The sequence below is a fragment of the Salvelinus alpinus genome, chromosome 5 (genome assembly GCF_045679555.1).
Source record: "Salvelinus alpinus chromosome 5, SLU_Salpinus.1, whole genome shotgun sequence".
Lineage (NCBI taxonomy): Eukaryota > Metazoa > Chordata > Actinopteri > Salmoniformes > Salmonidae > Salvelinus > Salvelinus alpinus.
In genome coordinates, this window is record NC_092090.1 from 59,363,613 (window position 1) to 59,383,848 (window position 20,236).

The 20,236-nt window shown below is 41.5% G+C and overlaps 1 protein-coding gene and 1 long non-coding RNA gene across 2 annotated transcripts in view; one reads left to right on the forward strand and one right to left on the reverse strand.

Moving 5' to 3' along the window:
* LOC139576408 (uncharacterized) overlaps positions 1-20,236 on the reverse strand; it is a 530,253-nt gene that overhangs the window by 303,946 nt on the left and 206,071 nt on the right. The gene's annotated exons all lie outside the window — the stretch shown is intronic.
* The window catches only part of LOC139576399 (reticulon-4 receptor-like), a 120,885-nt gene continuing 106,574 nt past the window's right edge, over positions 5,926-20,236 (forward strand). Inside the window, exon 1 of the mRNA XM_071402504.1 lies at positions 5,926-6,513. Coding sequence (XP_071258605.1) covers positions 6,492-6,513 — 22 coding nt within the window. The 5' untranslated portion in view covers positions 5,926-6,491. The remainder of the gene's footprint in view (positions 6,514-20,236) is intronic.

Consider the following 20,236-nt stretch of genomic DNA (forward strand, 5'->3'; position numbering starts at 1 on the left):
AAAGGATCAAGCAAATCAGCCCCAGTGGATTAAAAAAAAACATACATCTTAAGCAAGGCATATAGCATATCACAAGAAGAAATATGTTTAAATGAAAACAAAGCTTCACTAGTAGTTGACTGATCTGCCATTGAGCCAACTGGAGGTTGGGAGAGGGAAGAGCAGTCGACTGACTGACCAGGGTCAATTAAACCACTATTTCTTTGAGATAAAATGCTGTTTAAAAGCATATTTTTTTCTCATTAATGATGCCAGAGTCTGCTTAGGGAGGGAAGGAGAGGAATTTCCACGCTTCAGTGCATGAACTGCTTTCCAAAATGTAGACGGATCACCAGCAGAGTCTGAGATAGAACATAGAAAGTAGCTTGATTTTGTTTTCTTATTTGAGGAAGTACATCTATTTCTCAATTGCCTGAAGTGTGGCCAATCAGCTACAGAGTCAGTTTTTCTAGCCTTGTCCCAGGCCTGATTTCTCATCATAACGAGATCTGAAAGTTCTATAGAGAATTAATTTGTTGGTTTTGTTCTATTTTTAACTCTAAGGTGTTTAAAGGGAGCATCTGCTAGAGATTATAAAAATAGATGAGAAATGTTCAAGAGCCTTTTCAGGGTCAGGCATGCAGCTGATAGAGGAAAGCTCAGAGCAATGCGTATCATGAAAAACGTCTGGGGAGTTTTTATTTTTTACATTTTTCTTTAATTATATGAGAATCAATGTTTTTCTGTTTGGTATCTCTAATAGATGTAGTAGGACAGTGATCACTTGTGTCCTTAGCAAAGACACCACTCAATAAGTACTTGTGGGGGCAATTTGTCAAAATTAGGTAAATCAGCGAAGAGTTTGCTGAGTTTCTTACATTAATCCGGTGTAGGTTTGAATCTTAGTTGTGTCAGGTTAATGTCAAGACAAATATTCTTCAAATGATCAGAGGCCGGGGTAAACCAATCCAGTTAAACATCTTTAAAAATAACTAATTCAGATTGAAAGGTTTTGAATATTCAGCATCCGTCAGTGCAGAAGGGATACCAGCTACAAACAAATGCTTGATTATGTAAGGTTCTTATACTGTTCTGTGCTGTAGTGGAGATGATTGTCCAGTGTAATCTTTTTTACTCTTGTTGTGTTCCATCTGTTACAGTGAAACTAACATCAAATAGGTTTTATATTCTATCTGACCTATAATCACAAAAAGTCTCAAACAATTTATAGAACCAATTCATGCTGATATCCAATAAATGCTGATAATGTGACGTGCATACACACAGTAGGCCTATACAGTGGACCATAAGTCCTTAAGTACACTGTATAACTCTCAACTTACAGACAGCTTATGAAAAGTTCAATTGATTTTGCTACTGTGGGAGAAATACACCCACTGACATCTGTCATTGTGTCCCCATATCACCCAGAAGACAGCATCAAACCAAAGCTATACTATGAGACTAATGATCTGGGTCTGTACTGCTCACCCAAACATCCTCTACTCTGTATAAGAAACCCAGAGTCAACAGACAGACAGAGCACATTAAGATGCAGAGTGAGAGAGCGAGAGAGAATGCATTCCCATCTAATTGTCCTTTAAACATGACATGTTTGCATATCCCTCCTTCTAGATGTAGTGGCCGTCAGGCGTGATCTGGCACCCTATTCCCTAAATAATGGACTACTTTTGACCAGAGCTTATGGGCCTTTGATCAAAGGTAGTGCACCATATAGGGAATAGGGTGCCAATTGGGGGACACACCTTTCCCCACCGGCCCCCAGCCACACTAAAGTACATACATCGGACGACTGCGTCTTAATTTATGAGTCAGAAAAGCCATTCCAATCCACACGGTCCCGATGACTTAGAAGGGGAATCTAATTGAAACGACAAATGGAAAAAGTGAGATGAGAAAGTGTAGGCAAGGAAAGAAGGGATCAGCGTAATTACAATTTAATGTGAACAAGTCAACATTGTATTTATTCCAATGAGTTAATAAGGTTCTGGACAGAGTGTGAAAACAATTCCATCACTGCTATTGTCTTCTGCAGGCCACTGAGGGAAAATTACCTGTCATGAGGTCTGCAAGGGCAGAAGTGATATCTGACTAGGTGTGCATCTCAAATGGTACCCTATTCTCTATTTAGTGCACTTCTTTTGTCCAGCTAGGGGTCTGGTTAAAATAAGTGCACTATATGGGAAATAGGGTGCAAGTTGGGAGCCACTCCTAGTGTCACCTCAATGAAGACCCAGCAGCATTGTGAGTGAACACTATGCCCTACAAGTTGAAAAAAAATGGTGATATCTGTCTCACATTCTGTTGCTAATAATGACAGCAGCTGTGGAAAGAGGGATTGGATGAAGGGAATCTTGATTGGTTTTCCTCAATGCAATGTAGAGTGTTTCTTTATGAAGCCTGGCATGTAATACATTCAGGGTATCTTGTAAAATATTGATATTGATGGAATGAACAGCCATCGTTAATTTAAGATGCACCTGTGATGCTTTTGATGGCGGTAGGGAATGACAATGTCCAAATTCAACTTACCACTGTTGCATAGCTATTACTACTACACGGGACACTAATCGTTCTGGTTATGAATGTAAGCTAGTCCTGCACATGTCATTTATTAATGATATCCCTCCAATGGCAACACCTGCAAATTTCCTCTCCTACCAAAGGATGTAATTGATCTGATCCAGCTCCCATGTTTGATCCTTCTGGTTCTTGATGAAAGGATAGTATAGAAACCAGAGCTTTCAGCTTTGAAACTCCAACAGCTTGACTCACTCATTTCATTACAGTCATGAATTAAAGATTTTTAGATGATCTTCTTAAAGTTCAATTCATATGGTGATGGTGATCACCTGCAGTAATTTACAGTCTCTTATTGTACGGAGGAGACTAAAGCCTCCAACCTCCCACACAATATACCTATCCTTTTCAGTCCTGTATATCAGTGTCCGTTTCCCAAATGACACCCTATTACCTATATAGTGCACTACTTTTGACCAGGGCCCATAGGGCTGTGGTCAAAAGTAGTGCATTATAAAGGGAATAAGGTGTCATTTGGGATGCATATTCGTGAATAATGCACTGCAGTGGTAATGTGGGTGTCTTGGAGATTAGAGACAGTACTCTATAATGAGGTGAGAGGAAGCAGTAGAATCAGTAATGATATATCCCCCACCCACACACTGACATATGGACATAAAAGGAGGCTGGAATTAATTCAAGATCTCCACAGTGACATTACGAAAACTACAGTGGCTTCAGAAAGTATTCTCACCCCTTGACTTTTTCCACATTTTGTCTAACAAAGTGGGATAAAAATGGATGTAAATGTAATATTCTGTCAATGATCTACATAAAATACTCTAATGTTAAAGTGGGAGAAAATGTATAAAATCTTAAAAACATAAATGGAAAATAAAACACGAATATATCTTGATTAGATAAGGATTCAACCCCATGAGTCAATACATTACCTCTGGCAGCGATGACAGCTGTGAGTCTTTCTGGTAAGTCTCTAAGAGCTTTGCAGACCTGGATTGTACAATATTTGCCCATTTATTCTTAAAACAATTCCTCAAGCTCTGTCAAGTTGGTTGTTGATCATTGCTAGACAGACATTTTCAAGTCCAGCCATAGATTTTCAAGCCGATTTAAGTCAAAACTGTAACTAGGTCACTCAGGAACATTCAATTTCGTCTTGGTAAGCAACTCCAGTGTATATTTTACATTATGTTTTTGGTAATTGTCCTGCTGAAAGGTACATTTGTCTCCCAGTGTCTGTTGGAAAGTAGACTGAACCAGGTTTTCCTCTAGGATTTTGCCTGTGCTTAGAGTTATTCCGTTTCTTTTTATTACAAAAACTCACTTGTCCTTGCCGATGACAAGCATACCCATAACATGATGTAGTTACCACTATGCTTGAACATGTATAGAGTGGTACTCAGTGATGTGTTGTATTGGATTAGTTCCAAATGAAACTCTTTGTATTCAGGACAAAAAGTTAATTTCTTTCCCACATTTTTTGCTGCATTACTTTAATGCCTTATTGCAAACAGGATTCCTTTTTTTAAATATGTTTTATTCTGTACAGGCGTCGTTCTTTTCACTTTGTTGTTTATGTTAGTATTGTGAAGTAAATACAATGTTGTTGATCCATCCTCAGTTATCTCCTATCACAGCCATTCAACTCTGTAACTGTTTTAAAATCACCATTTAAACATAATACCTCTTTGATTATGGGGTATTGTGTGTAGATCAGTGACACAACATCTCAATTTAATACATTTTAAATGCAGGCTCTAACACAACAACATGTGGAAAAAGTCAAGGGGTGTGAATATATTCTGAATGTTCTGTATATGTGCAGGAAGGCTACCTGGTGGCTACACTAGCTACCCGCTGCCATTCTGTGATTTTATTTGACCATGGGAAAAAGAGCTACAATGTTAAAACTGTAATATGGGTATGACTTGAGCACCAGCCAGGTGTTAACTAAGGTTTAAGTCTCTCATTGCTTCCGTACAATGGGTGACCTTTGCTCTTCCAGGTTACAAAAGTCATGTTACCCATGCCAACTACCAACCTATCTGGCCTGTGCTGCAAAGCGTTTCATAGAAGGCTCTGCAGAGTATTCTATTAGTGTGATTCAATACCAAAGGTGATTGGGCTTATCCCCCCGGTTTACAATCTACCCACAAATTGTATTCAGCAATCCATCATTGCATCACCTCACCTGTCAGATATGATATTCTTTAATCACTTGGTTTTAGTGTCTGTAGCTTAAAATACACCATGACCTGTACTGTGGCCAGATGTAAACTAAAACCCACATATGTTGGCATTATGGCTGATGCTAGAACACAGGCATCAGAAGTGCCTTGTTCAGTCTGATTGACTCAAATCAGATGCTATTCTCTCTTGTATCTTCTATTGAATTTGGTCTCCTTTATAAGATGTACCAAAAAGTCATTGGTTGTTTTTAAATATTTGTTGTATGTTACGACATCTAGTAGCTTCAATTGCACTATATCCAGTTTGTTGCCCGAAGACTGTAAGGTGAGAGAGAACATCTACCACAGCATCTCTGGTGTTGTCCATAGTGGTGAAGGACCACGTTATAACTCTGTCTACCGCTAGGGGGCGCATGGTACTTAAAAATAACAGTGAGTCTTTACTGATCAAAATCCCTTGGGTTTCAGTAGACCTGCACACAGCACAGGGATTTGGTTCCCTCTCGGTCCAATCAGTCTCAGCAGCATGCGTCGATTGTGCTCAATATTCAATCACTTTTTAACTGCAGTTTGTATTACATCAAATAGCTGTTGGCCGCATCCACTCAAACGTTTCGCATGATCCTCAGAAGCTTTTTTTGTGCACTTGTGTAGCCTACTGTAGTGTACACCTAATGACGGTGCGACAATTTATCTGAGAGTAGGCTATACTATCTCAATTAAAAAATAAGACCTCGATGGTTCACTTGGTGAATGCTAAACGGTGATGAAAATTTGGGAGATTTGTAACAGAATAGAATTGTGTCCTACTTTTTTACTGAAATAACAAAAGCTTATATTTTTACATGTAGGCTATATAATTATGTTCAGTCAAAAGCTCATTCTAAATGCAGTTCTTATTGGCGAGTCAAGATCCATTCCGTCTAGAATGTTTGACAGTCAGAACTGCGTTGCCACTTCTCTACCATAGTTTATTTTTGCCTGATCCCATAAAGCCATTCACCTACACAGTGTAATTTTTTTATTTTGTTTTCGTATGCACGTGTGTGCTTGAACATGTCTGATCCAAATAGATTCCCAGCACGTCAAACCGCCCGAATCTTATAAAACATTCATTCGTGTGCAGTCCCTGATCCAGACCCATAAAACATTCATCTTTGGACTCTCTCGATTGAGTGCCCCTCTCTTCCCGCCCCGCCCTCTCTTTTTTCACGACTCCATGCAAACGCATACTGTATCGTGCATGGCAGTGCAGCCAATATACAACCATACACAGCGGCTTCTTCTCATTTAGGCCTACCTCGTTCGGATTACAGCCGGGTAGAAATCAGACAGGATATGTACCACAGTATCCATGGATTTATTTTTGTATTTTTCTGTCTATTTTTGATTTTCCAAATTCTGGAACTTTGAGCTCTTTGTGTGTTTTTTTGTTGCTTGTTTGTGCATCCTTTTGGAAGGGCGCTCTGCGCTCCCGTACGTTGTGTGTTGGTTGAAAGGTCCCAGTTTGGATATTACACCCTAGTTTGTCTTCGCTCACACTGGCCCAAATGACTGAGCGCATTTCCAGCCTTCTGTCGGCTTCAGCAGGAAAGCCGTCTAAAGTTTGAATATAACAGTGGCTTAGGGGGGGGTCCGTGACTGCACAGGGAACTGGATTTGCAATTATCTATCGATTGCAACCGAGAGCGGATATACAGTCTCTGCAAACAGAGTTCCCTCTGCTGGATTTATTCAACTACTGTTATTTATTCATAAATCATGAAGACCAGTCTTGTTGAGGGTAAGTACACAGATAACCAACCGCCCAGAAAGTTGTTTATAGGCTACATTGACTAGGATGGTGCAGGTGCATGATTGTAAATTAGGCTATGGACTAATACAATTGAAATAGAGCAAGGTCATTGCGCTCCGCATGCTGCTGCTACATTGAGAAGGTAACGTGGAGGGGACCATTTGGACAAATATGAAATATTTCTTATTGAATTTCAAACTAGCATACTAAACATAATGCAATTTGACTCAGTGCTTTGTGAAAGCAAAGTTATCATTATATTTAGGCTACCTCTTACCTACATAAAAATTATTTACAAAATAGAATAGTAGTCTCTGTTCGTCTAGCTCTGACACTATAGAATCAATAATGTTGAAATTTGAGTGGGACAATTGATTTGTATATCTCCTGTTATGGATAGTCATTCATTCATTGCAGTAACAAACAACCTCACACCGAGTGACTTTGATGGTTTCAATAATGATGATATATCTGACATTCTACCACTAGCCTATTTGACCAAAGGACAGTTGCATCAGTATATTTAGACAAAGCTTGCAATAACAATGTGCCATGGGATTTCGTAACTTCGTCCACACCTATTTTGGCCCGTTGCTGCCATGGCCATTAGGAGCTGCTCTTTGATGAAGTCTGCAGACGGTCTGCTTGGATGCTCAGACCGATCGGATTATATCGCTCTGTAACTGCTTCTTTACCAATGATTGATTGGGTATTGGTGGCCCACCCTTATAACAAAAACATCATGAACAATTTGAGATGTAAAACATAAATAATAATAAATCATGTAAAACGTTCACGAAAGTCAGACATTTGGTTTTTGGCCACATGTTGAAGTTTCACATGAAGATTTTTTTTACACGTTTATTTTTCACATTATTATTTACACCACTTCCCGCTACATCTGGTCACCCATCCAGGGACCGACTAGGTTTAGCTGCAGAGGCAAACCAGCAGTGAGATGCAGGGTGCTATGTTGCTGGAATGAATCTGCTAAAACTTTCAACTGGAAAAAGAGCAGTAAAAGCGAAAGCCAGAGGAACATTACCAAAGATAGGGAAAATTGCAACCACTCTCAAATCCATAGACTATACTATGGATTCAAGGACTGACCATCCATAATGTAAAAAATGTAGTTTTAAAAAGAAAGAAGGCTATACACTGTTTATTTACATTTACTTTGTTTAAAAACATTGGAGTAAATGTGGAATTTTCTTACATGTGGAACTGCAAGTTTGATTTTCGCTTTCACATGTGAACATGCAACTCCACACGTGAAAGTGAGATTGTCATGTGGAGTTTTTTTTTAACATGTGAAACTGATGAATGTTTCACAATTCACGTGAGGTAAAAACATGCTTTTCTCCTCACCTGAAAAGGTGGTCTTAACAAAATGTAATACATGTGAAAATATGGTTAACCCTTTGATGCATACAATCACATATTTGTGATCATTGTTGAGTGGTCCCTGCAGCGTATGATCACAAATATGTGATTGGAACAGTAGCAACAGAACGTATGACAAACGCGTCCAAACAGCGTTGTTGTCGGAAAAACATCGGAACAATGTTTTGTACTGATGGGAAATAAAGGTCATCGCAAATGTATTCCTCAATTTCACCTTTTATTGTAAAACATAAATGCAAACTTCATCATCCAAACATCACATGGAACACATCCATAGCTAAACTCATTCCATAAACCAGTCTAAATAACAGGTTGCACTGACAAAAACCAAAAGACAAGTTAGCAACCTAACAGCTAGACTTGTTTACAATGTACCACATCTCCGGTGAGCACAAGAGAGAAATGTAATATTGTTTAGAGAAGAGATGCGTGTCAGCTAAGCTAACAACAGCAACATTTTTATGATGGCAGCCATGTTTCTTTAGATTTGATTTGGTGAAAACTCCCTAATCCTAGAATGCCATTCAATATTAGATGCAAATGAACAAAGTCAAAGATGGCTGCTCCCATTTGCCTGAAAAATGTTGACTTAGTTTAGCCACTTTTCAGCATATTACAAATATTAATTGTACTTGTTATAGTGTATACAAGAACTGGAGCACATGCATATACACACACTCATTCAAATAAACGCATACAAGAACACACACATGTAATTAGAGGTCGACCGATTATGATTTTTCAATGCCGATACCGATTATTGGAGGACAAAAAAAGCCGATACCGATTAATCGGCCGATTTTATTTAAAACATTTTTTTTTTTTTTATATACTGTATATACAGTGGGGCAAAAAAGTATTTAGTCAGCCACCAATTGTGCAAGTTCTCCCACTTAAAAAGATGAGAGCCCTGTAATTTTCATCATGGGTACACTTCAACTATGACAGACAAAATGAGAAAACAAATCCAGAAAATCACATTGTAGGATTTTTTATGAATTTATTTGCAAATTATGGTGGAAAATAAGTATTTGGTCAATAACAAAAGTTTCTCAATACTTTGTTATACAGTGATCCCTCGCCACTTCGCGGTTCACTTATCGCGGATTCGCTATTTCGCGGATTTTCATAATGCATATAATTTTTTTTTTTGGTGCATTGTGCTCTGCATTCTGATTCGCTAAAAACTCACTCCCGCTTCTTGTATCAAAACATGCTACGAATTGTGCTATCATTTTGTCGTCTCGTGCAGTTATGTGTACGTACATAAAACAGCTTGGCAAATTTACATTAAGTTGGCCAAATTATCTTGTAATTTCGAACATCTCCTAAACCCATAATGTCGACGAAACGGCCTGGACCGACAAAAGCACCTGCGGATGGGCCCAAACGGCGGAAGATGCTACCTATCTCAGATAAAGTTAAACTTCTGGACATGCTAAGGGAAGGTAAAAGCTATGCAGCCGTTGCTCGCCATTACGGAATCAATGAATCTTCCGTTCGTTACATAAAGAAGGAGGAAAAAAACATAAGGACGACAGCAGCAGTCAATTTTAATACGAATGCAAAAAGGGTTGTAACTGTCCGCAACAAGACCATGGTACGGATGGAGACGGCATTAGCTCTGTGGATTAATGACTGCAGGAAAAAAAACATAACCCTGGATACAAACGTTATCTGCACAAAAGCGAGAATGCTGTATGAAAACTTTGCTGTCAGTGACGGGGAAGAGGGAGAGGATGCCGGGCCCTCAGCAAGTGCTGCTGACACAGTGGGAGAGGATGCCAGGCCCCCAGCAAGTGCTGCTGACAAAGTGCCAAGCGCATTTAATGCAAGCAAGGGCTGGTTTGAAAAGTTTAAGAAACGCTTTGGACTTAAAAATGTTTGTCTGCACGGTGAGATGGCGTCTGCGGATACCGCTGAGGCAGAAGCCTTCGTGAACAATAAATTCAAGGCGATCATTGAGGAGGGGGGATATAAGCCCGAACAAGTTTTTAACATGGATGAGACTGCCTTATTTTGGAAACGAATGCCCTCCCGCACCTTCATCATGCAGGAAGAAGCCAAAGCCCCAGGATTTAAAGTTCACAAAGACCGTTTGACCCTGGCTGTGCGGAAATGCCGCAGGTTTCATGATTAAACCGGGGCTGATTTACAGGTCTAAAAATCCCAGGGCGCTGAAAAACAAAAATAAGGATGATTTGCCTGTTTACTGGATGTACAATGCAAAGGCTTGGATGACAAAAGCGCTCAATCTGGATTGGTTCAAAAACTGTTTCATCCCGGAGGTCAAGTGTTATTTGAGAGGAAAGGGACTGAACTTTAAAGTGCTTCTGCTCCTTGACAACGCCGGAGGTCACGGTAATGATTTGGCATATGATGGTGTGCAAATCGAATTTCTGCCGCCAAACACTACATCCCTGATTCAGCCCATGGACCAAGGAGTCATCCGTGCTTTCAAGGCTCTCTATACGCGCAACACCCTGCAACATCTTGTTGACGCTATGGACTCGGATCAAGATTTCTCACTGAAGGACTACTGGCGTGGATACACCATTGCATCGTGTCTCCAAAACATTCAGAGGGCCATTCAGGAAATGAAAACGGAAACTCTGAAGGCCTGCTGGAAAAAACTATGGCCAGAGGCAGTGCAAAACGCAACCGGAGGCTCGCTTGACGAGGTCCACCACTCTGCCGTAGAAACAGCTGTGAATCTGGCTAAACAGATTGGAGGAGACGGCTTTAATGACATGAGTCCGGATGACATAAACGCCCTGATTGATGGAGACGCACAGCCGCTGACCGATGCAGAGCTGGCAGAAATGACAAAGCCACAAAGCGACGATGAAAGAGAAGAGGGAGAAGAGGACACGAGAGATGAGGAGGAAGGACTAACGCTTGGTCGCTTAGCAACCATGGTGCGAATGGCCACTGAACTTAAGCGAGTAGCTGAGGAATGGGACCCTTTGATGAGCCGTTCATTACAGTTCTCCAACGTAATCGATGGTGGCATGTCGGTGTACAAGGATCTTTTTGCAAAGAAGAAAAAAGAGCGACAACAGCTGCCTATCACTATGTTCTTCTCCCGAACAAACACACCTGCACCGCGGGCTTCAGAAGAAGAGAACACTGCAGAGCGCAGTCAGGATGCAGCGGCCCAGTCTGAAGAGCAGTGAAACGGCCTACACGTGAGTCACTGTATTTGTATACATGTAATAGTTGCTAATTGTAAAAAAAAAAAAAAGTTTTCTATTTCGCGGATTTCACTTATCGCGGGTCATTTTCGGAACGTAACCCCCGCGATAAACGAGGGATTACTGTATACCCTTTTTTGGCAATGACAGAGGTCAAACGTTTTCTGTAAGTCTTCACAAGGTTTTCACACACTGTTGCTGGTATTTTGGCCCATTCCTCCATGCAGATCTCCTCTAGAGCAGTGATGTTTTGGGGCTGTTGCTGGGCAACACGGACTTTCAACTCCCTCCAAAGATTTTCTATGGGGTTGAGATCTGGAGACTGGCTAGGCCACTCCAGGACCTTGAAATGCTTCTCACGAAGCCACTCCTTCGTTGCCCGGGCGGTGTGTTTGGGATCATTGTCATGCTGAAAGACCCAGCCACGTTTCATCTTCAATGCCCTTGCTGATGGAAGGAGGTTTTCACTCAAAATCTCACGATACATGGCCCCATTCATTCTTTCCTTTACACGGATCAGTCGTCCTGGTCCCATTGCAGAAAAACAGCCCCAAAGCATGATGTTTCCACCCCCATGCTTCACAGTAGGTATGGTGTTCTTTGGATGCAACTCAGCATTCTTTGTCCTCCAAACACGACGAGTTGAGTTACCAAAAAGTTCTATTTTGGTTTCATCTGACCATATGACATTCTCCCAATCTTCTTCTGGATCATCCAAATGCTCTCTAGCAAACTTCAGACGGGCCTGGACATGTACTGGCTTAAGCAGGGGGACACGTCTGGCTAGGATGATTGAGCAGCAGTGAGGGCTCTTCGATACTGCATGGTACTGTCTTTCCAAACTAGTCGGAAGACTTCCAGTTTGGTGGAGCGCCATTTCCGTTCCAATTTTCTGGAAGCTTGCTTCAGAGCTCGGGTATTTTCTGTATACCAGGGAGCTAGTTTCTTATGACAAATGTTTTTAGTTTTTAGGGGTGCAACTGCATCTAGGGTATTGCGCAAGGTTAAATTGAGTTCCTCAGTTAGGTGGTTAACTGATTTTTGTCCTCTGACATCCTTGGGTAGGCAGAGGGAGTCTGGAAGGGCATCAAGGAATCTTTGTGTTGACTGAGAATTTATAGCACGACTTTTGATGCTCCTTGGTTGGGGTCTGAGCAGATTATTTGTTGCGATTGCAAACGTAATAAAATGGTGGTCCGATAGTCCAGGATTATGAGGAAAAACATTAAGATCCACAACTAGGTCCAGAGTATGACTGTGACAGTGAGTAGGTCTAGAGACATGTTGGACAAAACCCACTGAGTCGATGACGGCTCCGAAAGCCTTTTGGAGTGGTTCTGTGGACTTTTCCATGTGAATATTAAAATCAACAAAATTAGAATATTATCTGCTATGACTACAAGGTCCGATAGGAATTCAGGGAACTCAGTGAGGAACGCTGTATATGGCCCAGGAGGCCTGTAAACAGTAGCTATAAAAAGTGATTGAGTAGGCTGCATAGATTTCATGACTAGAAGCTCAAAAGACGAAAATGTCATTTTATTTTTTTTGTAAATTTAAATTTGCTATCGTAAATGTTAGCAACACCTCTGCCTTTGCGGGATGCACGGGGGATATGGTCACTAGTGTAACCAGGAGGTGAGGCCTCATTTAACACAGTAAATTCATCAGGCTTAAGCCATGTTTCAGTCAGGCCAATCACATCAAGATTATGATCAGTAACTATAATTGCCTTTGAAGTGAGGGATCTAAAATTAAGTAGCCCTATTTTGAGATGTGAGGTATCACGATCTCTTTCAATAATGGCAGGAATGGAGGAGGTCTTTATCCTAGTGAGATTGCTAAGGCGAACACCGCCATGTTTAGTTTTGCCCAACCCAGGTCGAGGCACAGACACGGTCTCAATGGGGATAGCTGAGCTGACTACACTGACTGTGCTAGTGGCAGACTCCACTAAGCTGGCAGGCTGGCTAACAAGGCCACTCTGCTCACGCAATATGTTGTGTACACTCCTAAAAACACAGGATTATAGTAAGAAAGCCTCAGATTACAGTAGCCTATAGTGTGTTTGTGTTTCACAACTCCAAATCCTACGGCCAACATCTATTTGTGTATTCCATTTGATATGTCCACAGCTGATGTAAAATCATTTGAATCCCATTTCATTGGCATGCAACATGGAATGGCTCCCCAGTGCTCTATAAGCAAATGTTCATCATTCACTTTCTGTTGTGATTTAGTATTATGCTTAATGACACACAACCAAATGTGCTGATATCTCAGTGAGTTGTACAGTTGTAAATTGCACACTTCAAAAGCCTTTACTGTGAATGGATTCATCAAATAGACTGTCGTGTCATGTGTTTAAACTGTCACAGCCAAAGCAGGTTTAATGTATGCTATTTCTCATTCAGCCAGCATATGATCAAATACCAACCACCTCCCTTGGAGTAGCTGTTGCTCTGGGGCTTCTTTCTTTTATTTCCTGTCAATTGCCAATCAAAGCCAATGTAGGACAAACTAATGGATCAAATCATTACACGGAGCTGAATGCTTTAATTCCATGAGCTTTTAAACCCAAACAATGAGGACTCTGCTAATATTTTGGCGACAATCTGCCATTTGCTCCATTTTTGTAAATAGGCTGCTTGAAGTGACAAGATATGAGGTAGCAGAATGTTTGGAATATTCGAGCTGAAAGAATGAATGGAAGAGAAACATGAAAAACAAAGCTTGATTAGCATATACACTGCAATAGGTGTGATCAAACATCATATTGGTATAAATTCGCACTAAAACATGGCAGCCTCTGTATTCTAAAAGGGAATTTAAAATAGATTTCTGAATGGGCGTGTTTGAGAGGTACTGAGAGAGAGATGGGAGAATGAGGCAAGAGACGAGAGAGAGGGGGGTTATAGAAATAGAGAGCCTGGAGGGAAAGGCAGAGAGACAGGAAAGGGGGGCAGGCAGTTAGAGTGTGTGAGAGAGAATTATTATTTCCAAAGCTCAACTTCTTTTTGAGTGAATTCTCCTCAATTGTTTCCTATTAGAAGAAAATATATACTGCCAATGTATTAGTCATGCATCTAAAAGCTTTGGAGGGTGCATATTATGAAAGATGAGGTTGAGAGGAGAAGGTAGTAAGGGGGAAGGAGCGAGAGTGGGAGGAAGAGAGAGAGAGACAAGATGAAGAATAGAGTGAGAGAAAAAGAGAGAGGCCTGAGTGAGAGTGCAGGAGTATGTAACACCAAGAGAGACAACGAGAGAGAGAGAGAGAAAACAAACGAGTAGCTTCCACATTTCCCCTCCATGCAATGCAGTCCCATGTGCAGGGACGTTTCTAACATGCTGACCAGACCGGACACGTCGCGTGCGCGAGCGTCGCAAAATACATTTAGAAATCCATGTTATTCATTTATTACACAAACTTCTCGCGAGCGAGAGGGCTAAAATAGAACTCATTCCTATTTCTGACACAGATCGCGCTGCAAGTCCTGCCTCTCCCATCTCCTCATTGGTTTATAGAAGCAGGTACCCACGTGCCATCTCCTCATTGGTTATACCCACGTGGGTGATTGAAAGACGAACTGCTTTGCCGGTAGTCGTGGTAATACAATGAACGTTTAGATGCGATCACCATATAAGTTAAACAATGAAAAAGCCTGGAAGGAGGAGAGATGACTAGAAACAATTCGGTTGGCTGTTTTATGTGTGGATTAATTGTCGGAGTAGAGGTCCTTGTGCATTTCAGGTAAAATAACAACTCAATGTTTATATCCCAGGACAAATTAGCTAGCAACAGCAAGCTAGCTAAATAGGACTAATTAACGTTAGCTAGCAAGTGCACGCTAACTAGCTAAATTGCCATACATGTTTAATGCTTTTCGACCTGTCCCCAAATTAATGTCATTGGTTCAGAGTTTGTTTTGATATTTTAACCTGCATGTCGTGATCACGTTTGGTGTGGGGAGGCAAAATACATTTATGCACGATAGCGCACGCACGCAACCGGTTTGGGTTCCGTGTAAGGGGCCCTAAGCGAGATTTGGTTGGGGGGCAAAAACATTTAGTAGCCCCCCCTCATGGCGGCAGAGAGACAAATATGCAGTTTTAAAGTACATTTTCCTACACATCTTGCCATGGGGTGCAGAGAAAATGTTGCCGTTTTAAAGTACATTTTCTGCAATTCTACACATTCTGCCATGGAAAGGAGTGAAAATATTACAGTTTTAAAGCTACAAACATGGATCTTAATTTGACCAGTATTGTCACAGCAAAATAATCGTGCAACAGGATTTTAACATTTAGTCCATAATGTTGCTTGATCGGTAGTTATTAGCTAGTTATTTTAGCTAATAACTGGCCAAAATTAGCCTACATGAAAAATGCAATAGTGTTAATATAACATTTTGTTAGTGCAAGTTCAGTGAAATATGAATTTATTTTCTGCATTAAATTCTCAAATTAAGTTCCTATGTAATTTCCTGCACATTTTGCCATAAGGTTGAGAGTAATTTGCAGTTTAAAAGTAAATTTCCTGCAGTTCTACACATTTTTTGTGAAAAAATTGCAGTTTAAAAGCTAATTTCCTGCAATTTTACCATGTTCATATGATATCTGAGTGAGAAATCAATGGGGGCCCCCTGGAGGTCAGGGCCCCTCGTTACTACAAGGTTTAGATAGTTAGATAGATCTAGAAAATGTTGGCTGACATGGGCTCCTGAGTGGCGCAGCACTATAAGGCAGTGCATCTCAGTGCTAGAGGTGTCATTACAGACCCTGGTCGAGTCCATGCTGTATCACAACCAGCCGTGATTTGGAGTCCCATGGGGCGGCGCACAATTGGCCCAGCGTCATCCGGGTTAGGGTATGGCTGGCATAGAACGTCATTATAAATAAGAATTTGTTCTTAACTGACTTGCCTAGTTAAATAAAAGGTTAAATAAAACATTGAAACAATTGACAGTGACTGCTGATGCATTACTACATTTAGAAATTGTACATTTTGTATTCTACTATTTTAACTAACAGTAAGTTGAGATTCCGACTGACCCCCCCCCCCCCCCCGCATACTAGGTTCGGTTTGCTCCTAGCAGAACTCAGCTATGCGAAGAGAACGTCTCTGCCTCACATACTCTCTCAAAAGACCTTCGCTTAAAAAAAAGCAGCAATATAAGACACTGTAGCAACAACATAGCCGGTATTAATCCAAGATAAATCAAGAAATCTAGAGAGAAAAAAAATGTTGCAGTGGTCTTAGTCGGGCAATTTTACATCCAAATAAGATGTTTGGTGCAGTGGAAAGTGGAAAACTAGTGGAAAACTAGTCGTCTCTTGTTGAATGACTACAAACACTTCATTGAAGAATCCTGTCCATAATTTCCACTCCTACTAGTAGTAGTACTGTTGACCAATCACTGACGAAGGGGCGTAGACTTCGGTTCCGAACACTAAAACAAACAAAAACGTAATCGTTTTTTTTGTCATATAATATATGCGCAAACTACACTGCTCAAAAAAATAAAGGGAACACTTAAACAACACAATGTAACTCCAAGTCAATCACACTTCTGTGAAATCAAACTGTCCACTTAGGAAGCAACACTGATTGATAATAAATTTCACATGCTGTTGTGCAAATGGAATAGACAAAAGGTGGAAATTATAGGCAATTAGCAAGACACCCCCAAAAAAGGAGTGATTCTGCAGGTGGTGACCACAGACCACTTCTCAGTTCCTATGCTTCCTGGCTGATGTTTTGGTCACTTTTGAATGCTGGCGGTGCTCTCACTCTAGTGGTAGCATGAGACGGAGTCTACAACCCACACAAGTGGCTCAGGTAGTGCAGTTCATCCAGGATGGCACATCAATGCGAGCTGTGGCAAAAAGGTTTGCTGTGTCTGTCAGCGTAGTGTCCAGAGCATGGAGGCGCTACCAGGAGACAGGCCAGTACATCAGGAGACGTGGAGGAGGCCGTAGGAGGGCTACAACCCAGCAGCAGGACCGCTACCTCCGCCTTTGTGCAAGGAGGTGCACTGCCAGAGCCCTGCAAAATGACCTCCAGCAGGCCACAAATGTGCATGTGTCTGCTCAAACGGTCAGAAAAAGACTCCATGAGGGTGGTATGAGGGCCCGACGTCCACAGGTGGGGGTTGTGCTTACAGCCCAGCACCGTGCAGGACGTTTGGCATTTGCCAGAGAACACCAAGATTGGCAAATTCGCCACTGGCGCCCTGTGCTCTTCACAGATGAAAGCAGGTTCACACTGAGCACATGAGCACATGTGACAGACGTGACAGAGTCTGGAGACGCCGTGGAGAACGTTCTGCTGCCTGCAACATCCTCCAGCATGACCGGTTTGGCGGTGGGTCAGTCATGGTGTGGGGTGGCATTTCTTTGTGGGGCCGCACAGCCCTCCATGTGCTCGCCAGAGGTAGCCTGACTGCCATTAGGTACTGAGATGAGATCCTCAGACCCCTTGTGAGACCATATGCTGACACATGCACATTTGTGGCCTGCTGGAGGTCATTTTGCAGGGCTCTGGCAGTGTACCTCCTTGCACAAAGGCGGAGGTAGCGGTCCTGCTGCTGGGTTGTAGCCCTCCTACGGCCTCCTCCACGTCTCCTGATGTACTGGCCTGTCTCCTGGTAGCGCCTCCATGCTCTGGACACTACGCTGACAGACACAGCAAACCTTTTTGCCACAGCTCGCATTGATGTGCCATCCTGGATGAACTGCACTACCTGAGCCACTTGTGTGGGTTGTAGACTCCGTCTCATGCTACCACTAGAGTGAGAGCACCGCCAGCATTCAAAAGTGACCAAAACATCAGCCAGGAAGCATAGGAACTGAGAAGTGGTCTGTGGTCACCACCTGCAGAATCACTCCTTTTTTGGGGGTGTCTTGCTAATTGCCTATAATTTCCACCTTTTGTCTATTCCATTTGCACAACAGCATGTGACATTTATTATCAATCAGTGTTGCTTCCTAAGTGGACAGTTTGATTTCACAGAAGTGTGATTGACTTGGAGTTACATTGTGTTGTTTAAGTGTTCCCTTTATTTTTTTGAGCAGTGTATTTTGACTGGGAAGAATGTGACAGGCTTAGTCGGCCACTTATGGCTTAGTCGGCCACTTAGATAAGGCTCTGCCCATGTGGATAGAGTAGTGCTGATAAAAGGTGTTGCGTGTGTGTGCTCCTACCCAGGATGATCTAATTGAGGTTCTCCAGATAGGGCAGCATGGTAAACTGGATTGGCTGTGATTGGCATTAGGCCAAAAAAAAGTGGCAGAACTCTTCCCATGAGGTTTAAGATAAACCACCCAGGGGTCAATTACAGTCAGCACAACATATGTTTTGGTATTAAGCTGATACGCAACCCAAGACCCAATTACAGATAGAGGAAGGAAAGACTTTAGCCCGGTGGAGGGAATACAACTGTACGCAGTTAAAAAATCATAAACAAATCTGCCAGGGAAAGATATGTTGAGTCAACATTGTTACCACTTCACATTATTTCTCCAGAATTTTTCTAACGAATTGCATTGCATCAATGTGCCTTTTGATTTAATTTGATAAAATGCATCAAACTGTTTTTTATCCTTGGTTTCCAGCAAAATTCGACAACAGCATTTTTCAAGGTTTGGTTAATTTCAAATTTAAGTCATATTTGCCAACATTGGAGGTTGATATGATGCCTTTTCATAGTGGGAAGTATATAATCTACACCAGTTAGAGGAGAACACAACCACCATGTACAATTGCAGTATAAGTGAAGTCAACCCTGATGAAGGCTAAATGCCAAAACGTTTCAACAATAAAGAAGCTCTTTTGAAGTGAACTTCCATTGTTATCCAAGAGTGGCTGAGTATTTTCCTTTCTTCAGTTTGCTCTTCTGTTTGTGCACGTCTAGCATTCTTTTATTTTTTCAAGTACAGTATACACCAGGTTTCACACTTCCTAAATTGACACAGTCTGATTAATTCCATCAACGTCTCTGATTTCTATAATAGACAAAACACACTGACGACAAACAGTTTACAGCACCGGGGGACCTTTTTCTGTTCATTTTCAGATGATTCTACATGTTGATTCGCAACTGTTTGTCGCCACCAGAAGGTGATAGCTCGTTCATCTTAGCGGTGTCTAAAAATTAAGTTCAAGTATCTTTAAACCTGACCTAAATTCTAAGGAACAGCAACACATTGGACACAAGGGACATCCTTCACACGAAGTGCCTAAATGACTAGCAAGGAGATACCCTCTCACAGGAATCAACCACAGATTCCATAGAGAATACTGCAACGGGGTGCTAGAGGTGTTAGTTCGTGGATAGTATTGGATTGCATTGGAAGGAACTCTCCACTGATTGTGAATCTTCAGGGTAATAGGTTTGTCACAAATGGCACCCTATCCCCTGGTCAAAAGTAGTGCACTAATAGGGAATAGGGTACCATTTGGGACAACTCATGTTTAGTGAATCCTGATTAACCTCAGTTCTTCAGGGGAACACTTTGAAATTGGCTCGGCAGGCTAGCCCTCATGAAGTGCTGTGTTGATGTTTACAGAGAGGGAGAGAGAGGGAGAGAGAGAGAAAGCAAGAAAGGCCCCAGAACCATCTCTGCAGGTTAGCCCATGTCTTTCAAACCCGTCATTACTAATCAGTAGACCGAGAGACTAAGTGGATAAATTAAGAAAATGATATCAGTTTATACAGAAAATAAGTAGAGAAAAAACAAAGCCTGCTGAGAGAATGTAATTTAGATTATATGTTTCTAATCCCCTCTTTGGGTTATTGCCTGACTGTTGGAATTTTATATTTGGAAGGGACAAGGTTCTGGGATGCTACAGCGACAGCCTATGAAAAATGTAGTTCCTCCCTCAATCGACCGACATAGGATACATTTTTTTATTTGTCTCTTTCTTCAGGGTAGGGCCTATAACCCCTCCAAGAGCCGGAATGAAATTTGAGTTACGCAACAGATTTATTTATGTGCTTAAAAAATCCACTCTAACATAAACGGTATCATAATCCTTTAAAGAAGCCTACGCATGGCAGGCAAGATCAAAACCTCACCAATGTGCTCACAGCAACATCATGCAATATTATGAC